At 46.2% G+C, this 21,361-nt stretch overlaps 1 protein-coding gene across 4 annotated transcripts in view; it reads right to left on the reverse strand.

Moving 5' to 3' along the window:
• The window catches only part of LLGL2 (LLGL scribble cell polarity complex component 2), a 1,008,116-nt gene that overhangs the window by 367,538 nt on the left and 619,217 nt on the right, over positions 1 to 21,361 (reverse strand). For all 4 annotated transcript variants that reach the window (XM_086930752.1, XM_086930755.1, XM_086930754.1 and 1 more), the window contains exon 16: positions 6,794 to 6,935. In XM_086930752.1, coding sequence (XP_086786878.1) covers positions 6,794 to 6,935 — 142 coding nt within the window. The remainder of the gene's footprint in view (positions 1 to 6,793; positions 6,936 to 21,361) is intronic.

Consider the following 21,361-nt stretch of genomic DNA (forward strand, 5'->3'; position numbering starts at 1 on the left):
CATTATCACCTCCTTAAAAGAGCTAGGAACCAAACCTTGGCTCAAGGAATCAGAGGGGGAATAGAGCTGGGTCAGGTAAAAGGGAGAAAATGTCTTTTAGCACTTTGGGAGGACATGTGTCAATGGGGGAACCCGATTAAGTGAGCAGGTACATATGGCGCACCTTGTTGACTGTGGGCAGCTCAGATATTATGATTGGCTTATTGATAAGCGCTGACACAGGAAAGGATCTTTAATTACTTTAATCTTATCAATAAAAAAGGAATTAAGTGCACCGCATAAGGTTTGGGTGGGCAGTCACAGCAGTTACTCCGTCAGTGTTTGATAATTCTGACACAATTCTAAAGATTTCCTTAGACTTATTTGTTGAGTTTATAATTTTTGCAGAGAAAAAAGCAGATTTAGGTTGTAGAATTGATTTTTTTTTTAAAGAGGAGATAAAATTCCTTTTTTTTCCGGTGAGTAATTCCTACGCCAATTGTATTTGGTCCGGCGGAACAGGAGTTTTGCAAGTTTCAATTTTTCAGAAAGCCATTTCGACATATCGCACAAGTTACTACTTGTGTAACGATATATCTGTAAGAGACATTAGTTAGTGATAGATTCCTTACCTAAGAATTTCCCAGGCGTCAGACTGGATCCGGAAAGTTTTTCGTCAGCAGTACCCCTGCACGTCGGTAGGTGGCGTTGTGCGACTCCGCGTCCGTCGCTGGCATCGTAAGCGCGAGATTACGTCACAGAATACTTAGGCGCAACCCATGCACGCTGACGTCCGTTCTGTACACTACTTTCCATGCCAGAAACGCAGAGCCATGCAAGAAACTGACCACTGGTGCCATGAAATTAGGGCCCTGAAAGGGATGACCTTAAGCCTAGAAATCAGTTCGCAGAACGGGGAGGATGGGTGGGGCGGTAAGAAATCTATCACTAACTAATGTCTCTTACCGATATATTGTTACACAAGTAGTAACTTGTGCATCTGAAAGAGACACGTTAGTGATAGATTCCTTACCTTAGAATAGATACCCCAGCAATACCAGCCCCATGGTGGGTCTGTGAACACGATTACACCAGAAAGTCACGGAGAACAGAACGGCCAAAGAAGCAGTCTCTCTGGACTTGACTGTCAAGGTAGTAACGCTTGGTAACTGTGTGCCGCGAAGCCCACGTAGCTGCCTGACAAATGTCCTGCAAGGGAACGCTAAGTCCCAAGGCAGTAGTGACTGCCGTTGCCCTGGTAGAGTGGGCACGCAGCCCCACGGGAGGCTCCTTCTTAGCCAACGAGTAACATGTTTTACTGAACAGAACGACCCACGAGAGATGGTCTGTTTGCGCATGGCCCAACCTTTTTTGGCCCCCACGTAGCCAACAAAGAGCTGGTCATCCACCCAGACCTTTGTGGGCGCTTCAGATAGAACGAAAGCGCACGTTTTGGGTCCAGATGGTGGAGCCTCTCTTCCTCTTTTGAAGGATGCGAAGGCGGAAAGAAGGTGGGCAAAATGATGGTATGCTCGATGTGGAAGGGCATGCCATCCTTTGGCAGGAAGAAGGAAGGGTCCTTGAAACCACCTTGTCCAGATGAACAGAAAGGAAGGAAAATGCTACTTACCAGTATGCATCTGTTCTTGGCATGTAGAGCTGCAGAATTACACACTATGCGGAGAACGCCACCTAGTGTTGGGCCTGGATTTTTGCAGATGTTTTTGTCCTGAAAAGTCTTTGGAAGTCACGAGTTAGGCGACTCCTCCTTTGGATTACACTGCGCATTACACCCTGCATAGTGTGTAATCTGCAGCTCATATGCCTCGAACAGGAGGCTTAGAAGAAAGAGCATAGAGCTCACTCACTCTCTGGCAGATGTGATAGCTACCAGGAAAGCCATCTTGAGAGTGAGAAGACGCAAAGGACAGTTATGAAGAGGCTCGAAGGGAGCGCACATCAGATATGTCAAGACAAGGTTTAAGTCCCATTGAGTCATGATGAATGGTACGGGAAGAAATGTGTGCGTAATGCCTTTCAGCAAACAGTGAACAACCGGGGACTTAAAAAGAGAAGGTTGATCTGGAAGCCGTAGAAAGGCGGAGATGGCAGCAAGATAACCTTTGATAGTGCCCAGAGCAGAGCCCTGCTGGGCCAAATAAAGAAGGAACAGAAGGACTTCGGAATGAGTGGCATAAAGGGGATCAACAGCCTTAGCTGTGCACCATACCACAAAACTGTTCCATCAGCAGGCGTATACCTTTTTAGTGGAGGGACGCCTGGCTGCGAGAATGACATCACAGACTTCGAGAGGAAGATCAAAAGCTGTCAACTGTCGCCGCTCAATTTCTAAGCATGGAGGTGGAAGCTGGACAGGTTCGGGTCGAGGACCGTCGCCATCTGTTGCGACAGAAGATCCTTCCGAAGAGGCAGTTGGATCAGGGGATTGATCGCCATGTTGAGTAGCTCGGGATACTAGTATCTTTGTGCCCAATCCGGAGCCACAAGGATGACTTGGGACTAGTTGCGCCAAATCTTCTTCAGCACTCTGGGCAGAAGTGGTATAGGCGGAAAGGCGTACAACAGACCGCAGCTCCACTCGCGACGAGCGAGCGAGTGCAACCTTGGAAATTCGAATGTGCAAAACTGATGACATTGCTCGTTCTCTTCAGTGGCAAATAGATCTAACCAAGGCTCTCCCCACTGCACAAAGAGACCTTGTGCCACGTCAGAGTTCAGATGCCATTCCTGATCCATCAAGCACTGGCGGCTGAGTTAGTCTCCCCTGGCGTACAGAGAACCTGCCAGGTGTTGAACCACCAAGGTAATGCCTTGATGTTTCAGCCATGTCCAGAGGCGCATAGCCTCCTGACATAGGGTCCATGACCCCACCCAGAGCTGTTTGTTGCAATACCACATGGTGGTGGTGTTGTCCGTGAACACCTGCACAACACTTCCCCGGACAGAGGGAAGGAATGCCTTCAATGCAAGTCGGATCACCCGAAGCTCCAAAAGGTTGATATGGAGCCGGGACTCCGTCGGAGACCAGATCTGATCAGATCAAAACGACGAGTTCGAGACTTCGAAGATTTCTTTTCCTTCTTACTCTTGAGCTTAGCCACAAGGAGTTTCGCCTCTCTCTCTCTCAGCACCTTCGAAGTCATCTTCTTGCAGCAAGCACAGTCCTCGACGTCATGGTCGGAGCTTAAACACCAGACACAGCAGTCATGTGGATCGGTGATGGACATAGTCTTGCCACATTCGCCGCAAGCCTTGAAACCAGTCTTCTTAGACGACATCTCGAAGAATCTGAAGTTATACAGAATAACAGGTAAATAGTAACAAAGTTACTGAAAAGCTACAGCACGATCCCTGAAAACCGTTAGCGTCGACGACGCGGAAAAAAGGGAACTGATGTCATCACGCCGGCGTGGGCCTATTGTAGGCGTTGGTGACGTCAGCGGAGTCGCGAGCGGAGCCGTGTCTCTGTGACGTCCGCGTCGGCGCGAAGCTACAAAAAGAATTTCCGAATGTTGCTGAAGCAAGGGGGATATTCACAAGGTGAGGAATCCACACGGCAGATGTATCTATCAGAAAAATCCGTTACCAACTGGACGCGTCTAGCGTCTGTGAGTAGCAATGCGATACTGCGCAAGAGAGCAATAAAGTGCAGGTAATTATAAAAACAAGATGCCCAAAACATAAAAGAATTCCCATGTGCGGCAAGAGCAGTTCCTATTACTGGTGCGTCTGCGCTGCTGCCACCATTTCAAGGGCTGCAAGCTCTAACCTTTGAAAATGTGACCGACTCACCCCCCATTATTTACAGTAACATCGGCATAGCAGCCGCGCAAAATACTTGCTGATTAGACACAGTCGCTTCCCTATTATCATCAGTTAAAATAGTCATGGCTTAACAACTTAACAACTGGCCCCTTGGTTTTCAGCTGAGCTGAGAGCCAGCAATCAAAGATAGAGAAGAGATGGAGAGCGGTCTATAACAAGGAAGAAAAAACTGAATACAAGTGCTACTTCGCAACCTATAAATCTGTTCTTATTAAGGAAAACACCTCCAATTTCACAATGAAGATCGATGAAGCAAAAATTCCACACAAGTGTGGTCTGCAGCCCATATGCCTCAAACAAAATGGTGTGCAATAAGTTCATCTAATCTACCTTGTCTACCACGAGTGATACATTAAGGGTTTCTTCCCTTATCGAACGGAACATACTAAGTGAATTGACCGTGCCCCCTTCTGAGAAAGTTCCAAATATACTTAGATTCTTGACTCCAGGATCCCTGTACTCCTACTTTGGCAAAGCTTGCTGCGGAGATTGACGCTAAGCTTACGACCATCTTTCAAATAATGTTTAAGACCAGTGTTTTTCCGACGATATGAAAAAAAGCCTCTGTGCTTCCACTCAAAAAACAAAAAAACACTGTTGCGAATAGCTTCTGTCCAATCTCTGTTTCCATTTGAGAGGGAAGATTGCTGAAAAAATTATCAACCAACTTGTGGAACACATCCAATTTTGGATGCTACTCAATTTGGATTTCGTAGTGGACGTAGCACTCAGCCAGCGCTGATCAATGAAACAGAAGAGATCAGGCAGCCATTGGACCATGGCAGAGGGGCTGCCCTCTTCCTGATTGATCTCTATTGATAACATTAGCCACAGATTGCTGTTAGAACGGTTGGCCAATATTGGGATTACCAGCCTAGCCTGGGATTTGATCAAATGCATTCTTCTGGATCAAGAACAGGCTGTTTGACTGGATGCCTAGGTCTCGCACCCTCTCTCCCTTCCGTGCAGGATCCCTTCAGGATCCTCCCTCATCCCAATACTCTAACATTTATGCCAATCCCTTAAGGAACCTAATAAAGACCTTTGGCTTTTCCTTGACTTCCTTGGATACAAATTGCCTGAAACTTAATTCAGGTAAAACTGAAGTCATTTTGTTTGGAGCCTTCTGGACCCCGACCTCCTGGCCAGAGGAGATGGTCCCCCTACAGACACCAGTGATGAAGGGCCACAACCTGGGAGTACTTAAAGATGATAAGTTGGGCTGATCAAGTGAATGCAGTCACATCCTCAGCCTTTTTTAACACTTAAGACCATCAAAAAGACACTACCTTTTATCCCTGTCAATCTCCAGAAAACTCTACTCACTTCTCTCGTGATGGCCAAATTAGATTATTGTAATGGCCTGTTTCTCACTGCCCATCAATTCATATTAAACAAACTACAAGTCCTACATAATGTGGAGGCCAGACGTCTATTAAAAATCCCAATATACCATTCAGTCTGGATTGAGACCCCATCAAACAGAGTCCCCTTCAAAGCACTTTGTATAGCTTACAGAGCCCTTCATGATCTTGTCCCCGACTCTCTCAAACAGAGAGATAAATGTACCCCCCAAACAGAAGCCTACGCTCGGCCAGCGCCAAATTCTTAATTGTACCCAGGTTCAAGCAAATCACTTGGAACGCACTGCCACTCCCCATTTAAAAGGCACCCAATCTTCTTGCCTTTAGAAAAGCCCTGAAAACTTGTTATTTTAGCACTCTGTAGGAGTTTTTCCTAGGATTTTTCTTTTGGCTGAAATCGCAGCGCCAAGACACATCTAGGTATTCGAGCACTTTAGAAATTCTATTAACATAACATAATTAACAGGCTCCGACGCTCAACTGTAATTGGTCCCGCCCCCCTAATCAGTTACCAACTGGATGTGTCTAGTATCCGCGAGGTGTGATGCAGTACTGTGCAAAAGAGCAATAAAGTGCAGGAATTCCAGAAATAAGACTCCCAAAACATAAAAAAATCCCAAGTGCGGTGGGTGCAGTACTGGCGCGTAGGCACCACTGCCACCGTTTAAAGGGCTCCATGCTTTAAAAGGCTCCGCCTCCTTGATTGCGATTGGTTTCCCCCACACAAGTCAGTTACCAACTGGATATGTCAAGCATCTATGAGCAGCAATGCGATACTGTGCAAGAGAGGGATAAAGTGCATTACACATCTTTTGGGGCACACTCTGCACGAGGTGCCATGGCCTTTAAGGTTTTTGCTCTGGGCGCCAGGTTGTAGGATATTCTTCATGCTGCTGACTGGTCACAGACGTGGCCTCCCTGGTGGTAAGGAAGCTATGAACCAGCTTACTACCCACCTCTGGTTGTGACATAAAATTAAAACGTTCCTGGCAATCTTAATGGAAAGTTAACATTTTATTAAGGACTCGGAGGCTAGGTTTATCCCCCGAGCACCGAAGTGACAACTAAACATAGTTGGAGGATCCTTCTCCATTTTTCTATTGGGGTAGGTATTCCCTCTGTAGTTTAACACGGTTTCTGAATTGAGCGCCTTTGATAATGTTGTTTGGAAATTATCTTTGAGGATTTTTCTAGGCACAGATTGTTTGTGTTGTTGAATGACTTGCAACAAAACAGGAATATAGTAGTAAATCCTATCTCTCTACGAAGGAAATTATGACTCCAAGCAATACTGAAGCAGGCATACCATCCTGTCAAAAGAGGAAGAATAAGGGCATCAGAGGACTCTGAGGGGACGCATGTGTCCTGATTGGTTGACATTTATTTCACCACTTCTCCAAGTGTTCATGGGAAGGATAGTTTTCTTAAATGTTATAAGGCAGCTGGAAAAATAAAGTGAAGAATGTACAGCAGAATCCTTGCCTCGGAGTCCTTAATAAAATGTAAATTTTCTGTTGCAGTTGCTAGGAAATATTTCATTCTGTTTGGGAACAGAGTTGGTCATACTGCGTAGGTTCGGTTACTGTCTGAATAGTAGATTTTACCTCAGAAATGTTGGCACCTCGCCGTTTGGACACCTGACTTCTCCGTATTCGCCGGAAGGACTGTCTCAGAGACTTCTTCAAAGATTTCACTCTAGATAGAGGTCCCTCGAGAGCCAGCTGATCACTTGGATGCAGTGTACATCTGCAAGGGAAGAGGAACACAGTCACCAAAAATTGCAGTTGCAACTGGATGCACAGAGCACTATTCATGTCATCCCTTCTATGACAAGGGCGTGCGAGCTAATTGCCATTCACCCGCAAGAAATCAGATTTGTGAGCTATGTAGGAGAAAAGCCAACAAGGGACAAATAATCTGATCGCTAAAAGGAATTCCTGGATCCCTCTTAATAGACTGGGACAAGCAGCAAGGCTTTCAGCAAAGAAACGGATGTTATGCATGAACAATAATTTGAAACAACAATAGAGTTAAGAAATAAAGTTCTTAAATGATCCAAACCAGGTTAGCTACTGGAATAAGAATTTAAGGAAAATAAATACACACAAATTAAATAAACTGGATATAGGGTCAACAGCTATAGCAAAATAAATTTTATTTACCTGTTAGTAAAGTGCAGCAGAATTAAAGAGTTTCTTTATTTAAACAGTGGCATGGCTACTGAACTGCCTCCAGACTTGTCATTTCATAAACTTTATTCGACAATTAAGTCATAAAAGTATACATAAAATACACAAATGTTGATTACAAAACCATACAATAATTATTTAAAAAGAGTATTAAACTACAATGGACTATTGCCGAATTACAATTTAAAAAGGGCGTAAAATCAATTTCATCAATATACATTTATCCAGAGGAGTATTGCACAGAAATTCACGAAAGTTAACCCTAGTGTACATAGGGAAAAGCAGCTTAATCTTCACAAAGTTACCGCTGTATGTTTTGTGCGGATTACCCAAGCCCATCTCAAGAATTTAGCCACGGCAACAGCAATTCTAGGCGTCGGATCTGTAGTTAGAATTCTCAGAGCCTCAGCATGCCTGTGTATCCCAAGCAGTTTACATATAGGCTTAATCCACATCATTCTGGGGGCAGTATACAGAGGACAGAAGAATAAAAAGTGACTTAATGACTCTTGTTCCTCCCCACACTTAGGACATCTGTCGTTACCACTATTATCTGCCCATTTTACTGTAAAATATCTTACTGGGAGTGATCCTACCCTAAGCTGGAAATAGAGCTTGCAATCCTGTTGTTTGCCAATAATGTCCCAGTTTTGGTTGGGCTTTAATATCCATGAAACGACCAGTTAAGTGTGAGGAGAGACCCTCTGACCTCTTCTGTGATCACCATCTCCCAATACTTGTCTTTTAGGGATTTTTTTAAAGGGAAATTGAGCGTTTCCGGGGTCCTCCCATAGATCCCTTATTCCTAATTTGAAGAGTATCGATCTAATGGCCTTCAGCCAATGTATTCTATGGCACGTGTCCTTAGCCTGGGCATAATGCTGTAGTTCTTCTGTAGTCCATAAACGGCGCCAGTAAAGTACTGGCCGCAGAAAGGCAAGATCCTGGACCGCCTTTTTTCCAAGATCCCACATTAGCGGTATTAACGGGGTACTTATGGGAGCGCTAGTAGCTTTTCGGAGGAATTCATTTTCAGCTAGCATTAGCTTTCTTAGATCTTCAAAACCCCAGAGTTCGGCTCCATATAGGGCCGAACCTAAGACCTTCATCCAGTATACTTCCAATAAGGGGCTAATGGGCTTTGTTGTTGAGGAGGTGAATTTTTTCAAAAGGATGGCTGCCTGCTGTTGGAGTTTTAGCACCGCAATGTCCAATTGACTAGACCACCCCAAGTCTCTCTGATGGGTAACCCCCAGGTAGGTGAAGGCATCTACCCGCTCCAGCGGGGAACCATTCATGTTAATCAGCCCTCTAAAAGGTCTATTTGTCCCGCATGTTTTACGGCCGGTCAGGACCATATACTTAGTTTTTGTCATGTTTATTTCTAGGACCCTATTCGAACAAAAATCTTCAAACCGCTTCAGTGCCAGCTGGAATCCAGTCGGAGTCTTTGAAATGATGAGTGTCGTCCGCGAGCATGAAGTTTGGGACCCGCTCACCAGACATCGCAGGGGCATCAGTCGGGACCAGGGAGAGGAAATCCGCAACCCCATTCACAAAGAGCGAGAACAAGGTTAGCGCCATAAAGCAACCCTGCCTCACTCCACGCTCCATAGGAAAGGGCTCCGTAACCTCCCCCTGGCAACCCCACCGAACCCGAGCGAAGGTATCCTCATGCAGGCGGACAATCAAGCTCAGCAATTCAGGTGCCATCCCCAGCTCCGCTAGGACTTTCCATAGTGTATTGCGAGGGACCAGGTCGAAAGCTGCTTTTAAGTCAACAAAAACGGCATACAAAGTACCCTTTTCCAGGACCACGGTACGCCAGTATAACATAATGAACCGGAAAACCTGGTCTATGGTACTTGTTTTTGGGCAGAAACCAGCCTGGAGGTGACTCAAAATATTGTCATCCATCCAGGCCTGGATTCTGCGCAAAACCAGGCGTCCCATGATTTTTTGTAAGCAGTCAATTAGACTTATTGGTCTATAATTGGCTGCAAGCAACTTATCACCCTTTTTATACACCGGCACTATTTCTGCCCCTTTCCATGAGATAGGCACCTCCATCCCTTGGGCTATGGCGTTTGCCACATACAAAATATATAATCGCCAACGCCCTCTGTTGTTCAGAAATAAATCTGCGGGGACACAATCCATGCCGGTAGCACGACCCTCAGTGACTTGGTCCAATGCCCTATCCACATCACTCAAAGAGAAGATAGGTTCCTTATACACAGTATGGACAAAGGCTCCTTCGCTAATACCAGTAGCACTAGCAGCATATTGGGGCTTAAAATAGTCAACCCAAGAATTACGGTCAACATTATTATGAGGGCTCTCTCGATGTCCTCCCCTATCCCATTAAAAAAACTCCCAGAAAAGTTTGGGGTTCTTTGCAGAGCACGCCACTTTCAAATCCTGCCACAGGCCCTCATCCCAATTCCTTTTAGCAGTGAGTTGCTTGAGCCTGTAGTTTGCGCGAGCCAGTCTTATTGTACCCATATCTTTAGACTTTAGGGCTAGACCCAACTCCCTCCTAGCTTGGCGACAGGAGCCATCAAACCAGCTCTCTGGTTTTTTAGCTGGAATTCTTCTTTTACCTAAGCTTGGTTTGCAGAAGTATGTTTTCAGTTTAATAAAGTGCCTATTGTGTGCCTCTAATAAAAGTTAAGGGGGAGATCCTTTTAGGGTGGCTTCCTCCATAGCCTTTAAAGCCCCTTCCAGGTCTCCCTCAATAATACTAATTATTTCCTGATGCTCTGCGACTTGACACCATTTAAGGTGACGCTCATCATTTGCCATAACTAAATCCGGGTAAAAATGCCCTTCATGAGCATCAGCCCCTGTATGAATGCCCAGGTTGAACTTTGCACTCAGAGGATTATTGTCACTTTCAATACGAGACACTACCTCCATATCAACGAGAGTGGACCACATCTTGAGAGGGACAAGTAAATAATAAATGTTACTTGCCCTAGCACCATTGTCGAAGGTTTCCTTTCCGATTTTATCCGACAATGTGCGTCCGTTGGCAGCCCTCAGCTCGTTTTCCATACAGAGGCCCTTTAACTGGATAGCAGCCTCAGTCCATTTTTTTATGGGTTTAGCACTGAGCTGAGGAACTCCCCACCTAGTGTCCTCCTCCTCGGTCAAATGGATATCGTCCAGACCAAGGGGTTCAAAAATGGTATTGAAGTCACCGGCAATCAATGACATTATGTTATTTGGGGTAGCCTGTAGTAATGTATCAAGTTTAGCTACAACTTCCGATTTCTTACCACCTTGAAGCCCCCTAGCATAAACATTAAAAAAGTCAATTTCTAAATTGGCATGAAAACTAAATCTAACACCAAGAATGTCATTATATACAATAGGGAGCAACTGGGAGTTACATTTTAGGGACTGCTTGACCCATATAACTAAACCCCCCATAGGTCGCCCTTTAGTTTTTTTTACAGCAGGGACAAAAAAATTCAGATAGCCAACTCTAAACATTGGTTCAACCGCCCAAACTTCTTGAAACAAACAAATGTCAAAGTGGTCAATAAAATCTGCCCAAGCCTGCGAGTTAAGTTTCGACCCCAACCCTGCCACATTCCAAGAGACCAGCGATGTCCGGCATAGTGGTCCGTCTGATGTTGTGCCCAATTTGCCCCGTACAGGACGTCCCCCTAAGCCAGAATGTGTATTATACTGCCTGTTCAAGGACTGATCTACCTTTAGTGCCCCAAACATAATCTCACATGTAGTACTTTGGCCAGCCTTAACCAACCCTTCATCTTTACTACTCTGGACGGGCACATTCCCTTTCCCAGTCTCCATCCCCTCCCCTACTACCCAAGATGGACTTTTGTGGTTCATACTGTCAATCACAGTCCTCTAACCCCGACAGAGCCTGGAATCTGTTGAACAACCTTATGTTCCCTAAGGGGCAAAAGTTATATACAGTTCCCTGAGAAAACATATCCCTCTCAAAGGAAACTGGAATAGGGGGACCATAGAAGTAAGCTAAGGGTAGAGCTTGTATCCCATTGGACAGATTATTATGAGACCAATTACAGATAAAGTTGACACATATCTGGTCTCTGAAATTAATAATGATACAGTCTCCTGCTACCGTCTTGCATCCCTTGCCTATCCAGTTGACTCTACTGGCACCCATATCTTCAGCTCGCATGTTCACTGGCAATGGGCGGTACTTATTTAGCCAGAAAATACATTTATGCTTTAAATCTTGGTATGATTCTCGTTTCCCACGGGCTAGTGGGGGGACCGCTACCAAGACTACCACAAAAGGGGCTGATTCGGGAGGGAGGTCAATATAAGGTAGGGGAGGCTCGCTGTGAGCCCTGTTTGAGGCAGGTAAATTTGGCTGTTTATCCTTCAACTTAGTTCCATCACCCAAAATTCTCTCTTTGCTCAATGGCTTCGCTCCCACCCCTGTATGATTAAGTACCGGGGAAGTATCTGTCCGTGTCAAGGTGGTTTGTGGCGTCCCACTAACTTGATGTATGTTTCCCACTACGGTCAGAGCGGCAGGTTGTGAATTAGCAATTTGCCCCTTGTCCACAGCCAAAATTGGCCTTGCAGTCTGGCTTGACCAGGTATCACTGTTAGAATTAATTGGACCATTGTCTACAATAGTTTTTGGCCTTGCAGTATGAGCACCACGACTTGGTCCTGCCTGTTTCTGAACTGATACCAATGAAAGTTCGAGGCACACCAGTCTGTTTTCAATGGAGTCCAGCCGTTCATGCAATGGGTGACACATTTTCTTAAAGGTGCCCGTCTTATCCAGAAAGAAGGACCCAACTCCATGTATGGATCCTCCTCCCTATTGTCCAAATGGCTTCCCTGCCCACTTCTACCAGCCCTATCCAATTGTACAGGGGTGATTGGTGGCATCGCTGCTGGGTCATCAGGTGGAACATTACTTTTACAAGATCTTGCTTTTCCCTCCAGCATTCGTTTGTGGTCCAGGGCGTTTCCTTTTTGCTTGCTCCCTCCCCTTTGGCGGGACCTTAATAGCTTTTACTTGGCCAGCAGATCGAGTCTTAATTTTAGAGGATGGGTCTCTGACCGTGTCGCTGCTGGGCACTCCTTCTCTTGGAGAATTGTCACTTATGTTCATAATAGTTGCTGATTGGGGTGAAGAAGTGGTTGCCACTCCTGAGGGAGGAAGCGAACCCTGTGAGTCGGGTTGTAAGTGAGTCGGTGATCTAGCATGTGCCAGGGGGCCCAGGGAAGACCTTTTATGGAAGGATGTGTCCAAGGATAGCTTTTTTCGGTAAATTCTATATCCTTGGCAAGTGCAGTTGATACCCTTATAAGAAAATTATCAAGAGTTCCTAGTAGTGAACCACCAGTTGATTTCCTACAACTAGGATCACCCTCTTGTGAGGTAGCCATCCTTTCAATACCTTGTGTAATACTCAATTTGGTAACAAATAATGAATAAATGACTTCCGATTTCTTTCCAGTACGACACTGACCTTGTTAATGCTGTGGCAGGTGTCAGAGGGGTGGCCCGTCCCGTCCTTACCCGTTCTTGAACCGGCACGTCCCGCGGAGCGGGCCTCTGCGCCTGCTTTATGCACCTCCTGGTGCGGGCGCGTCGTCAGCGGTGCGTGCCGCCGCTGTGCCTGCCGGGAGTTGTGGTCCCGGGGCGGCGGCGCGGAGAATGATATTTGCTGACTCTTGGCCGGTGGCGGCGTGTGATGTGGCCCTCTGGACTCTTGGCGATGGCGGCGGCCCGTGCAGGTAAGGTATTTCGCAGATTCCACAACTTATCACAAGTCATGGTTATTCTGTGAATCTTTGCTGCAGGAACCTATCTATACTACTATTATAAAGAGAGAGCTGAAACCTTTGAGGCGGGTAAGCTCAAGAAGTACAGCACCAATCACAACACCCAATACAGCATTGGAAAGGGCAGTTGTAGCAGAAAGACATAGGCTTTACAGATGCCCACCATATACATTTGAAAGGTAAAATAACCTTATCAGCAAAGTAGTCCCTTGTGGGCGTGGGCGGGGCTCGGCATTACGACCAAAAAAAAGTCTTCCTTGAGGGCGTGTGGAAACCAAACGTGTTCGTTGGGCTGGGGGCGTGGCCAATGGGTGCTGCAATCAGCAAGGGGTGTGGCCAATGGGCGCTACAATGGGCCGGCAGCAATCGCGCAAAAATAAGCGTGCCTTGAGGGCATGTGGAAACCAAACGTGTGCCTTGTGCTGGGGGAGTGGTCAAGACCAATGGATGCGGCAATTGCGCGGAAGCAAGGGGCGTGGCCAATGGACGCAGCAATCGGCCGCCAGCAATCGCGCTGCATTCCTAAATCATGGTGCCAATAGCGCACCTGGGCGTACGTGTTCCTTGGGCGTCTGCGTTCTGCTGGAGGCATGGTAAATAACCGTTCGCTTGTGAGTGTGACCCTTGTGCTGGGGCGTTTCACACATACTGTGTGCAAATGCACTGTGTGCGTTGTGCTGGGGGCATGTCAGACATACTGGGGGCAAATGCCGTGTGTGCCTTCTGATGGGGGCGTGTCAGGTCAGGTGGCGGCTGGCGCGACTAATCGTGCCTGCTGGGACCTTAACTTTTGAACTGACTGCACCTTCATAGCAGCGCATCGTCTCCAGCTCTCACCCACTCAACTCTCAGCATCAACGACTTTACACCACAAGCACAACATCAACCACAACGGGAGCCGGCCCTCAAGCGGGGGCTGACGCTCCTCAGCGTGCCTGCGGGGACAATAAATTTACAAATGACAGCACTTTCACACACGCTTACCTATGTCAGTGGACTAAATACACACTAGAGACATCTGCAAATACTTATTACTCCGAGGTGCACACAGTATATGCACTCACATGCCTACCTATTGTGCCACTTCATGCTTTTAAAAGTCCTCATCAAACCATTTAAAACGCTGCCTGATATTTCATACCCGGACAACGTTGGGACGGGCTGCTAGTCTAGATATAGAGCACTACACTGCTGCCACAAGCATCTGACCTACCCCTGCCAGAATGTAACTATGAAGACCTGCACAAGTCCGAGCTGAATTGAAATCAGCATGGAGGATTCTCAAATGACCAAGACCGCCCAGGTGCTGTGCTGTGAAATCCCAGCAGTCCAGCTGAACTTAAGAAAAAAACATCTGGGTGGTGGAGATGCCATATTGCATTGCTCCAGCAAGCCAATAAGCCTTCAATGTCCCAAACTCAGTCCAAAGGCACACACCTTCGCAGCCCAGGTGTATGGTGTAGTTAATTTGTAGGGAGAAGTGCCTGAGAAACCATTTTATTCATCCCTCTCGCCCTCTAAATTTCACATATACAAATTAAACACGTTTGAGCCCTAATCCTAGAGGCCAGTTCCCACTGACAGACACTTTCCTTTCTTCATTGCGTACTGAAATTAATTTGTTGCACCACTGTCCTCCTGGCAACTAAGGAGAGAAATCAAACCACAATGGCAACTACAGTATCCCCTTTCCATGACACTCCCAGCACAGTCTTCCTTCTCCTCTCCTTCCTTTGTTTCTTGCTTCAATATTCCCCTACCTTTACACCATTCTTCTCAGTCCACCTGCATCCAAATTTCCCCACAATTTCTTCCTCTTTAATGCGCCAGTTCAATGTTCCTCAACTCAAATAATAAGGAATAAGGAAAGGAAAAGGAAAGGATTATGGTCTTATGTATCAAAAGATTTTAACCATTCTGTGTCTGTGGGGAAATGCATTGATACACAAGGTCCATAGGTTCCAGAGATAGGCTAAGAGCTGTGCTACAGGTTAACATTGCCAATGTTAAAGAAAATGTAGTGTTAGAGCCAGGGAGTTATTAGCATATCTGTTGTCATATCTTTAACTCAGAAAAAGTCAGCACTTTCTGGTTTCCTCTTTTTGTATTCTTAACTGCTCTTTTTACGTGTCTATACATAAATTCCATCTCTTTGAATTTAGAATACTGCCTGGCCACTGAAGTCATTGAGTTTTATTTGCTGTGCATTTGAGGTTCTAGCACCTATCAACTCCTAGAGTATGTATTAAATACTCCTCATTATCGAGAGTTGTGCCTCAAGTGAGTAGGCTTACCCTATAGACTCAATAGGCAGGCTGTGCTCCCCAATGGTGTACCTAAAGCCCCCATTTAGGGGTCTCAATTGGATCAAAGTCTCTGATGAGCTACCAGTATAGCGAGATGACTCTCCACAGTTCTACATTGGGATAATGTTGCATGTCCGAGCCAGTAACTGATGTGGCGGCGACTTGTGACCCTGCTCCAATTAAGCAGTTTTGTTGGCAGGTGTTTTGCACCAAGCAGAAGGTGGTAGTTGCAGCTCCAATTTCGGTGAGGGAGTAATGTCTGTTCACTTCTCCTGGAAGGCGTGGGAGTGGTCTTTTCAAGTGTTGGAGCCTTAGTGTGTCAGTTATGCTGGCTCCTCTCTCCTGGGCGCATGCTGGTAGGAAGGCTGCAGGGTAATTGCAGGAAAGTGGGTTTCTGTTGTGGTAAACCCCCCAATTTTTGCCTAACACTTGATGCACTTTGACTTGACGTGCCCTTGGTCCCTGCCAATTAGATTCCCAGATCTGTGTTCGTTCCCAAAACTGTACCTTTGTACCCACAATTGGAACATCTTTGTCCATAGGTAAGCCCCTTGTAAAAGGTACCACAGATACCAAGGGCACTGTGACCAGGGATGGCCTCTAAGGGCTGCAGTATGAAAACAAGTTACTTACCTGTAATTTTAGTTCTCCAGTATTGGAAGCTTTCATAGATTCACATACCTGAATCATTTCCCCGTCGTCTAGACTGGAGTCTCCGGTACATAAAAAGCAATGCTTAGTAGTGTAGCCAACTGAAAAGAGGCTTAGGCCCATTTCTCTTTTGCAACCCATAACCTTTGTTATGTAAAAAAAGGACCAAACTTTTCCCTAGGCCAATCAGGAGCTCCTCACCCTCTAGAACCCTCCTGAGAGAACCTTCTGCCCCTCAGATTTTCGGGCACTTGTGCTATAATACCCTTTGTGCCTAATCCAAGGTGAGCCTCTCAGGGGAAGAGGGTGGGGTGGGCGTATGTGAATCTATGAAAGCTTCCAATACTGGAGAACTACAGTACAGGTAAATAACTTGTTTTCTTACTCCTGTATTGGAGCTTTCATAGATTCACATACCTGAATCAGAATAGCGAGCAGTAAAACATAGCACATTTTGTTTTGTCACCTACTTCTCCCAAATAGGTAACGCATGATCTTCCCTCATAGCAGTAGCTGTATATAAATATGCATAGACAAATTATTCATAAATTATATACCAGACAGCATAAAAGAATAAAATGTGCTACTCTAAAGAAGAAAGGAAGGAGGGATGACAAAGAAGGCTCACCGTTACTGGAAAAGGTTCCTCAGTACAGCTTGTCCCACAGCTACATCGCCTCTTGCATGAACGTCTAGGCAGAAATGTCTGGTAAAGGTGTGCGTACTCCTCCAGGTAGCCGCGCTGCAGATGTCCTGAATGGAGACGCCTGACAACAGAGCAGTAGAGGTTGACACTGCTCTTGTTGAATGTGCACGAACACGTGCACCCAGCGGCTTCCCCGCCGCCTGAGGATAGAATTGAATGGTGTTTGAAATCCATCGTGCAATTCCCCGTTTTAACAACGGGAACTTTTTCCTGGGGGCAACAAAAGCCACAAACAATTGTGTAGATTTTCCGATAGATCTTGTTCTTTGCAAATAAAATTTCAGACAACGCTGAACATCCAGAGTGTGGAGAGTCCTCTCTGCAGCTGTAGATGGTTGAGGAAAGAATGTTTTAAAGATCAATGGCTCATTCAAGTGGAAATCCGTTGGTACTCTCGGAATAAATTTCGGATTTGTTCTGAGCACCAACCTGACCTCTTTGAATTGCAGAAAGGGTTCTTGCGTTGCAAGTGCCTGTATCTCTCCCACTCTCCTGGCTGATGTTAAAGCTATTAATACAGCCAACTTCCAGGATAGGAATTTTAGATCAGTTTTATGAATTGGCTCAAATGGTGGTTTCATCAATTGTGATAAAACAATGTTCAGCTGCCGAGATGGAGGTGGAGGTATGATAGGTGGGTAAGATCTAAACAACCCCTTCATGAATTGTTTTACAATCCTTTCCGACCACAGAGACGGACCCGATGAGTTTCTCCTGTATCTAGAGATCGCCGCTAGATGCACTTTAATTGAGGTATGGGCCAAACCTGACTTTGCCAGCCGTAGTAAATATGGGATGATCTGATGTGCCTCTGCCCACAGAGGATGTAAGTCGTTCTCCTGACACCACAAGCAGAATCTTTTTCATTTTATCCCATATGCTTTATTAGTGCTTTCAGTCCTTACTTTTGCCAGGATCTCTCTGCATTTGCCAGAATGTTTAAGTGATAAAATTCTCTGTATTCAGGATTCAGACCGCTAATTGCAGTGATGTCGGGTCTGGATGCCGCAACTGTCCCTGAGCCAGAGTCAACAGTGCTGGTATTGGCTGTAGACGTATTGGTTCTGTTTCTGATAAAAGGAGCAGTTCCGTAAACCAGTGCTGCCTGGGCCACCAAGGGCCCATCCTGTACGGTTCCTTCTTCATCTTTGCGAGCACTCGTGGCAGAAGGGGAATCGGCGGAAAAGCGTTGGCAAAGACGCCTGACCATGCCATCGAAAACGCATTCCCCCACGATCCCCATTGGTGATGTCAGCTTGCAAAGAATTGGCATTTCTTATTCTGGGCTGTGGCAAACAGATCCACTGTCGGCATTCCCCATTTGACAAAGATTTTCAGTAATATGTCCTGATTGAGTTCCCACTCATGACAGGTTGCCTTCTGCCTGCTGAGAATGTCCGCTGTCGTGTTTTGCTCCCCTGGAAGATGTACGTATTTTAGAGTTACTTTGTGACTTATGGGCCATTTCCATATCTTCTGAGCTTCTCTCGACAGGGAGAGTGATCTTGTGGCCCCCTGTTTGTTTATATAGTTCATCGCGGTCGTGTTGTCTGTCCTCACTAACACCGATCTTCCTTCTACTCTTGGCAGGCATGCTAACAATGCCAAACCTATTGTCCTCAATTCCAATAGGTTTATGTGAAGGTGTTGTTCCTGTTTTTTCCATCAGCCGCTGACCTGTAAGTCCTGAAGGACTGCTCCCCATCCTTCCAGAGAGACATCTGTGGTAACCACTAATTGAGCTGGTTCGGTAAGGAAGAAAAGACCCACCAAGATGTTATTCTGTGAGTCCACCACATTACCGCCTGCAAACATTGGTTGCGTGACGTTTATTTTGTCCTCGAAGGATCCCTTTGCTTGGCACCACAGTAGATCTAACGCCTCTTGTAATGGACGCATTCTCAATCGACAAAGGGGAATGAGTGGTATGCATGAAGACATTGTCCCCAGAAACGATTTGTACTTTCGGACTGAAAGACACTTTCTTCTCCTGAACTCCTTGGCCAGAGATACGAGTCCCAATTGTCTTTCTATGGATGGGAATGCCTTGTTCTGTGACGGGTCTAGGATTGCACCTAAAAACGTAATCCTTCTGGATGGCTGAAGAGACGATTTTTCTACATTTAAAGTCAGACCCAGATCTGCAAACAACTCCATGCATGCCGAAGTTGAAGCTTGAGCCGCTTTCTCCAATTGTGCCTTTATCAACCAATCGTCTAGGTATGGGAATATTTGGTGTTTTTGGAGATAGGCTGCCGCCGGCGCCAGAGATTTTGTAAAAATTCTCGGGGCAGACTTGAGGCCGAACTGTAGCACTCTGAACTTGTAATGGTCCCTGCCCACTGTAAATCGAAGATACTTTCTGTGGGAAGGATGGATAGGGATATGAAAATATGCATCCTGTAAATCTAGGGAGGTCATTTAGCAGAATATCTTGGAGGGTCACCATTCTGAATGACTGTTTTTTGAGGTAGGCATTTAGAGACCTTAGGTCCAGCATCAGACGCCACTTGAGAGCATTCTTCCGGAGCAAGAAAAAACAGGAATAAAATCCTTTTCCTCTTTGGGAGTTCGGTACCGGTTCCATTGCTACCTTTCGGAGCATTGCCCGAATCTCCCGAAGCATCTGAGATAGATGTTTGACTTCTTGATAAGTAGGTGGTGTGGGAAAAGGGAAGTGTAGAAATTCTAGAGTATGTCCGAATCTTATTATGTGGAGGACCCATTTGTCCAATGTTATTCTCTGCCACTAATGTAAATAGTGAGTTACTCTTCCACCCAGGGGAACATTTGGAGGGGTAGGAGCATAAGAATCCGGACACCGAAGGTTGTCGTTGTCTTTTATTGCTGTCTTTACCTGGACGACCTCCTCGTCCTCTGGGAGCGGATTTAGAGTAGCTCCTAGACAGTCTATCCATACTGCTGCCGGTAGTGCTGTGATGAGGTAGAATAGGAGGTGTATCTCCCTTGTTGGTATCCACCTCTATAAGATGGTTGTCCTCTTCCTCGGGTGCCTCGAAAGGGCACCTCCCGATATTGCAACGTAGCCAAGGCCTTCGCCGTATCCGTGTCCTTCTTAATACTTTGAAGCGTTTCATCTACCTGACCCCCAAACAAATCCTCCTCATCAAATGGCAGATCCAGAATCTTATTTTGGACCTCCAGTTTAAAGGCAGTGGCCTTCAGCCAACCCTGGTGCCATAAAACTGCTGCTCCTCCTAGGGAACGAAAGGCTGTGGTAGCGATGTCCATCGCACAGTCGATGACTTCAGCTGAAGTCCTCTCACCTTCTTGCAGAACCTTACTCGCCTCCTGTTTACGGTCTTCCCAAAGGAGGTCAACATATGGTACTATATTGCACCACATCTGCCTGTCATATCTGTCCAGAATGGCAAGGGCATTATCTGCTCGGACTAGGAGAGCTGACATTGAGGAGAATCTTTTACCTGCGTTGTCCAAATGCCGTCACTCCCTGTCCGGAGGCGCAGAAATAGGCGCTGACAGGTTCTTTGATTTTTGTTGCGCTGCCTGCAAATTTATAGTGTCCGGTTTAGGATGGCCCAGCAAACACGCTGGTGCTTCCGTGGCGCCTTATACTTTTTATCCAACCTAGCGAGCACAGGTGTAACTGTCGCTGGGGTTGTCATCACCTGCAAGCCTTCTTTCCATACATGGTCGATGATTGGTATAGATCTGACTGATTTATGATAAGGCTCCTTAAAGTCATAAAGAAAGCATTCTGCCTGAGTGGTCTTCATAGGCAGCTGAAATCTTTTTGCAGCTCTCTCCATCAAGTTGTGGAATCCACTAATATCCACTGGTGGAGAATCCTCTGGCTGTTGTGTGGGTGATGCTGGAGATGGGATTAGATAGTCATCCCATTCTTTGTGGGGCTCCGTTAGCTCCCCTTCTTCATGATCGTCCTCTTCCGTAGTAACCTGATCCTGGTGATGTTGGACCTGAGGAGTAGTGTCCAGTAGCGATTCTCTGCTGCGGACTGGAGTAGTCGGAAAAGAATGGGAACGTGAAGGAGGAACTTCCTGAGGGACTACTGACGGAGGAAACCTGTTCCTATAATCTGCCAACATGAACTAAGTCCATCATCATGGAGGTTGGCATTGCGACCATCTCTTCCTGAGGTCCTTGTTGGTAATGGTGCTGTGAGAGGCTGTGCTATACTTCATAACCCTATTCATCCTCATCCTCTTGACATTTCAAGTGGAGTTGTGATGGGCTACTGGCATACCCAAAGGGCTCCTCATCCTCCTCTTCCTCTTCCAAAAGGTGCGTAGGAACTAGAGGAGTAATCTTGCTCGGGGGAGTCACTGCTGGTCTAATCTTATTCCTTTGTTTTTCTGGAGTTTCTCTCATCGACGAGCCAGTCGACGAGATCGCCGTCGACACTACCGTCGACGATGTGGTTGTCGTCATCAACACTGCACCAGAACCATTCCTCGCCAACGACATAGTAATAGTCGTCGACATTCCCGTTGACATCACCGCCGACGA

The sequence above is a fragment of the Lissotriton vulgaris genome, chromosome 7, assembly GCF_964263255.1.
Source record: "Lissotriton vulgaris chromosome 7, aLisVul1.2, whole genome shotgun sequence".
Lineage (NCBI taxonomy): Eukaryota > Metazoa > Chordata > Amphibia > Caudata > Salamandridae > Lissotriton > Lissotriton vulgaris.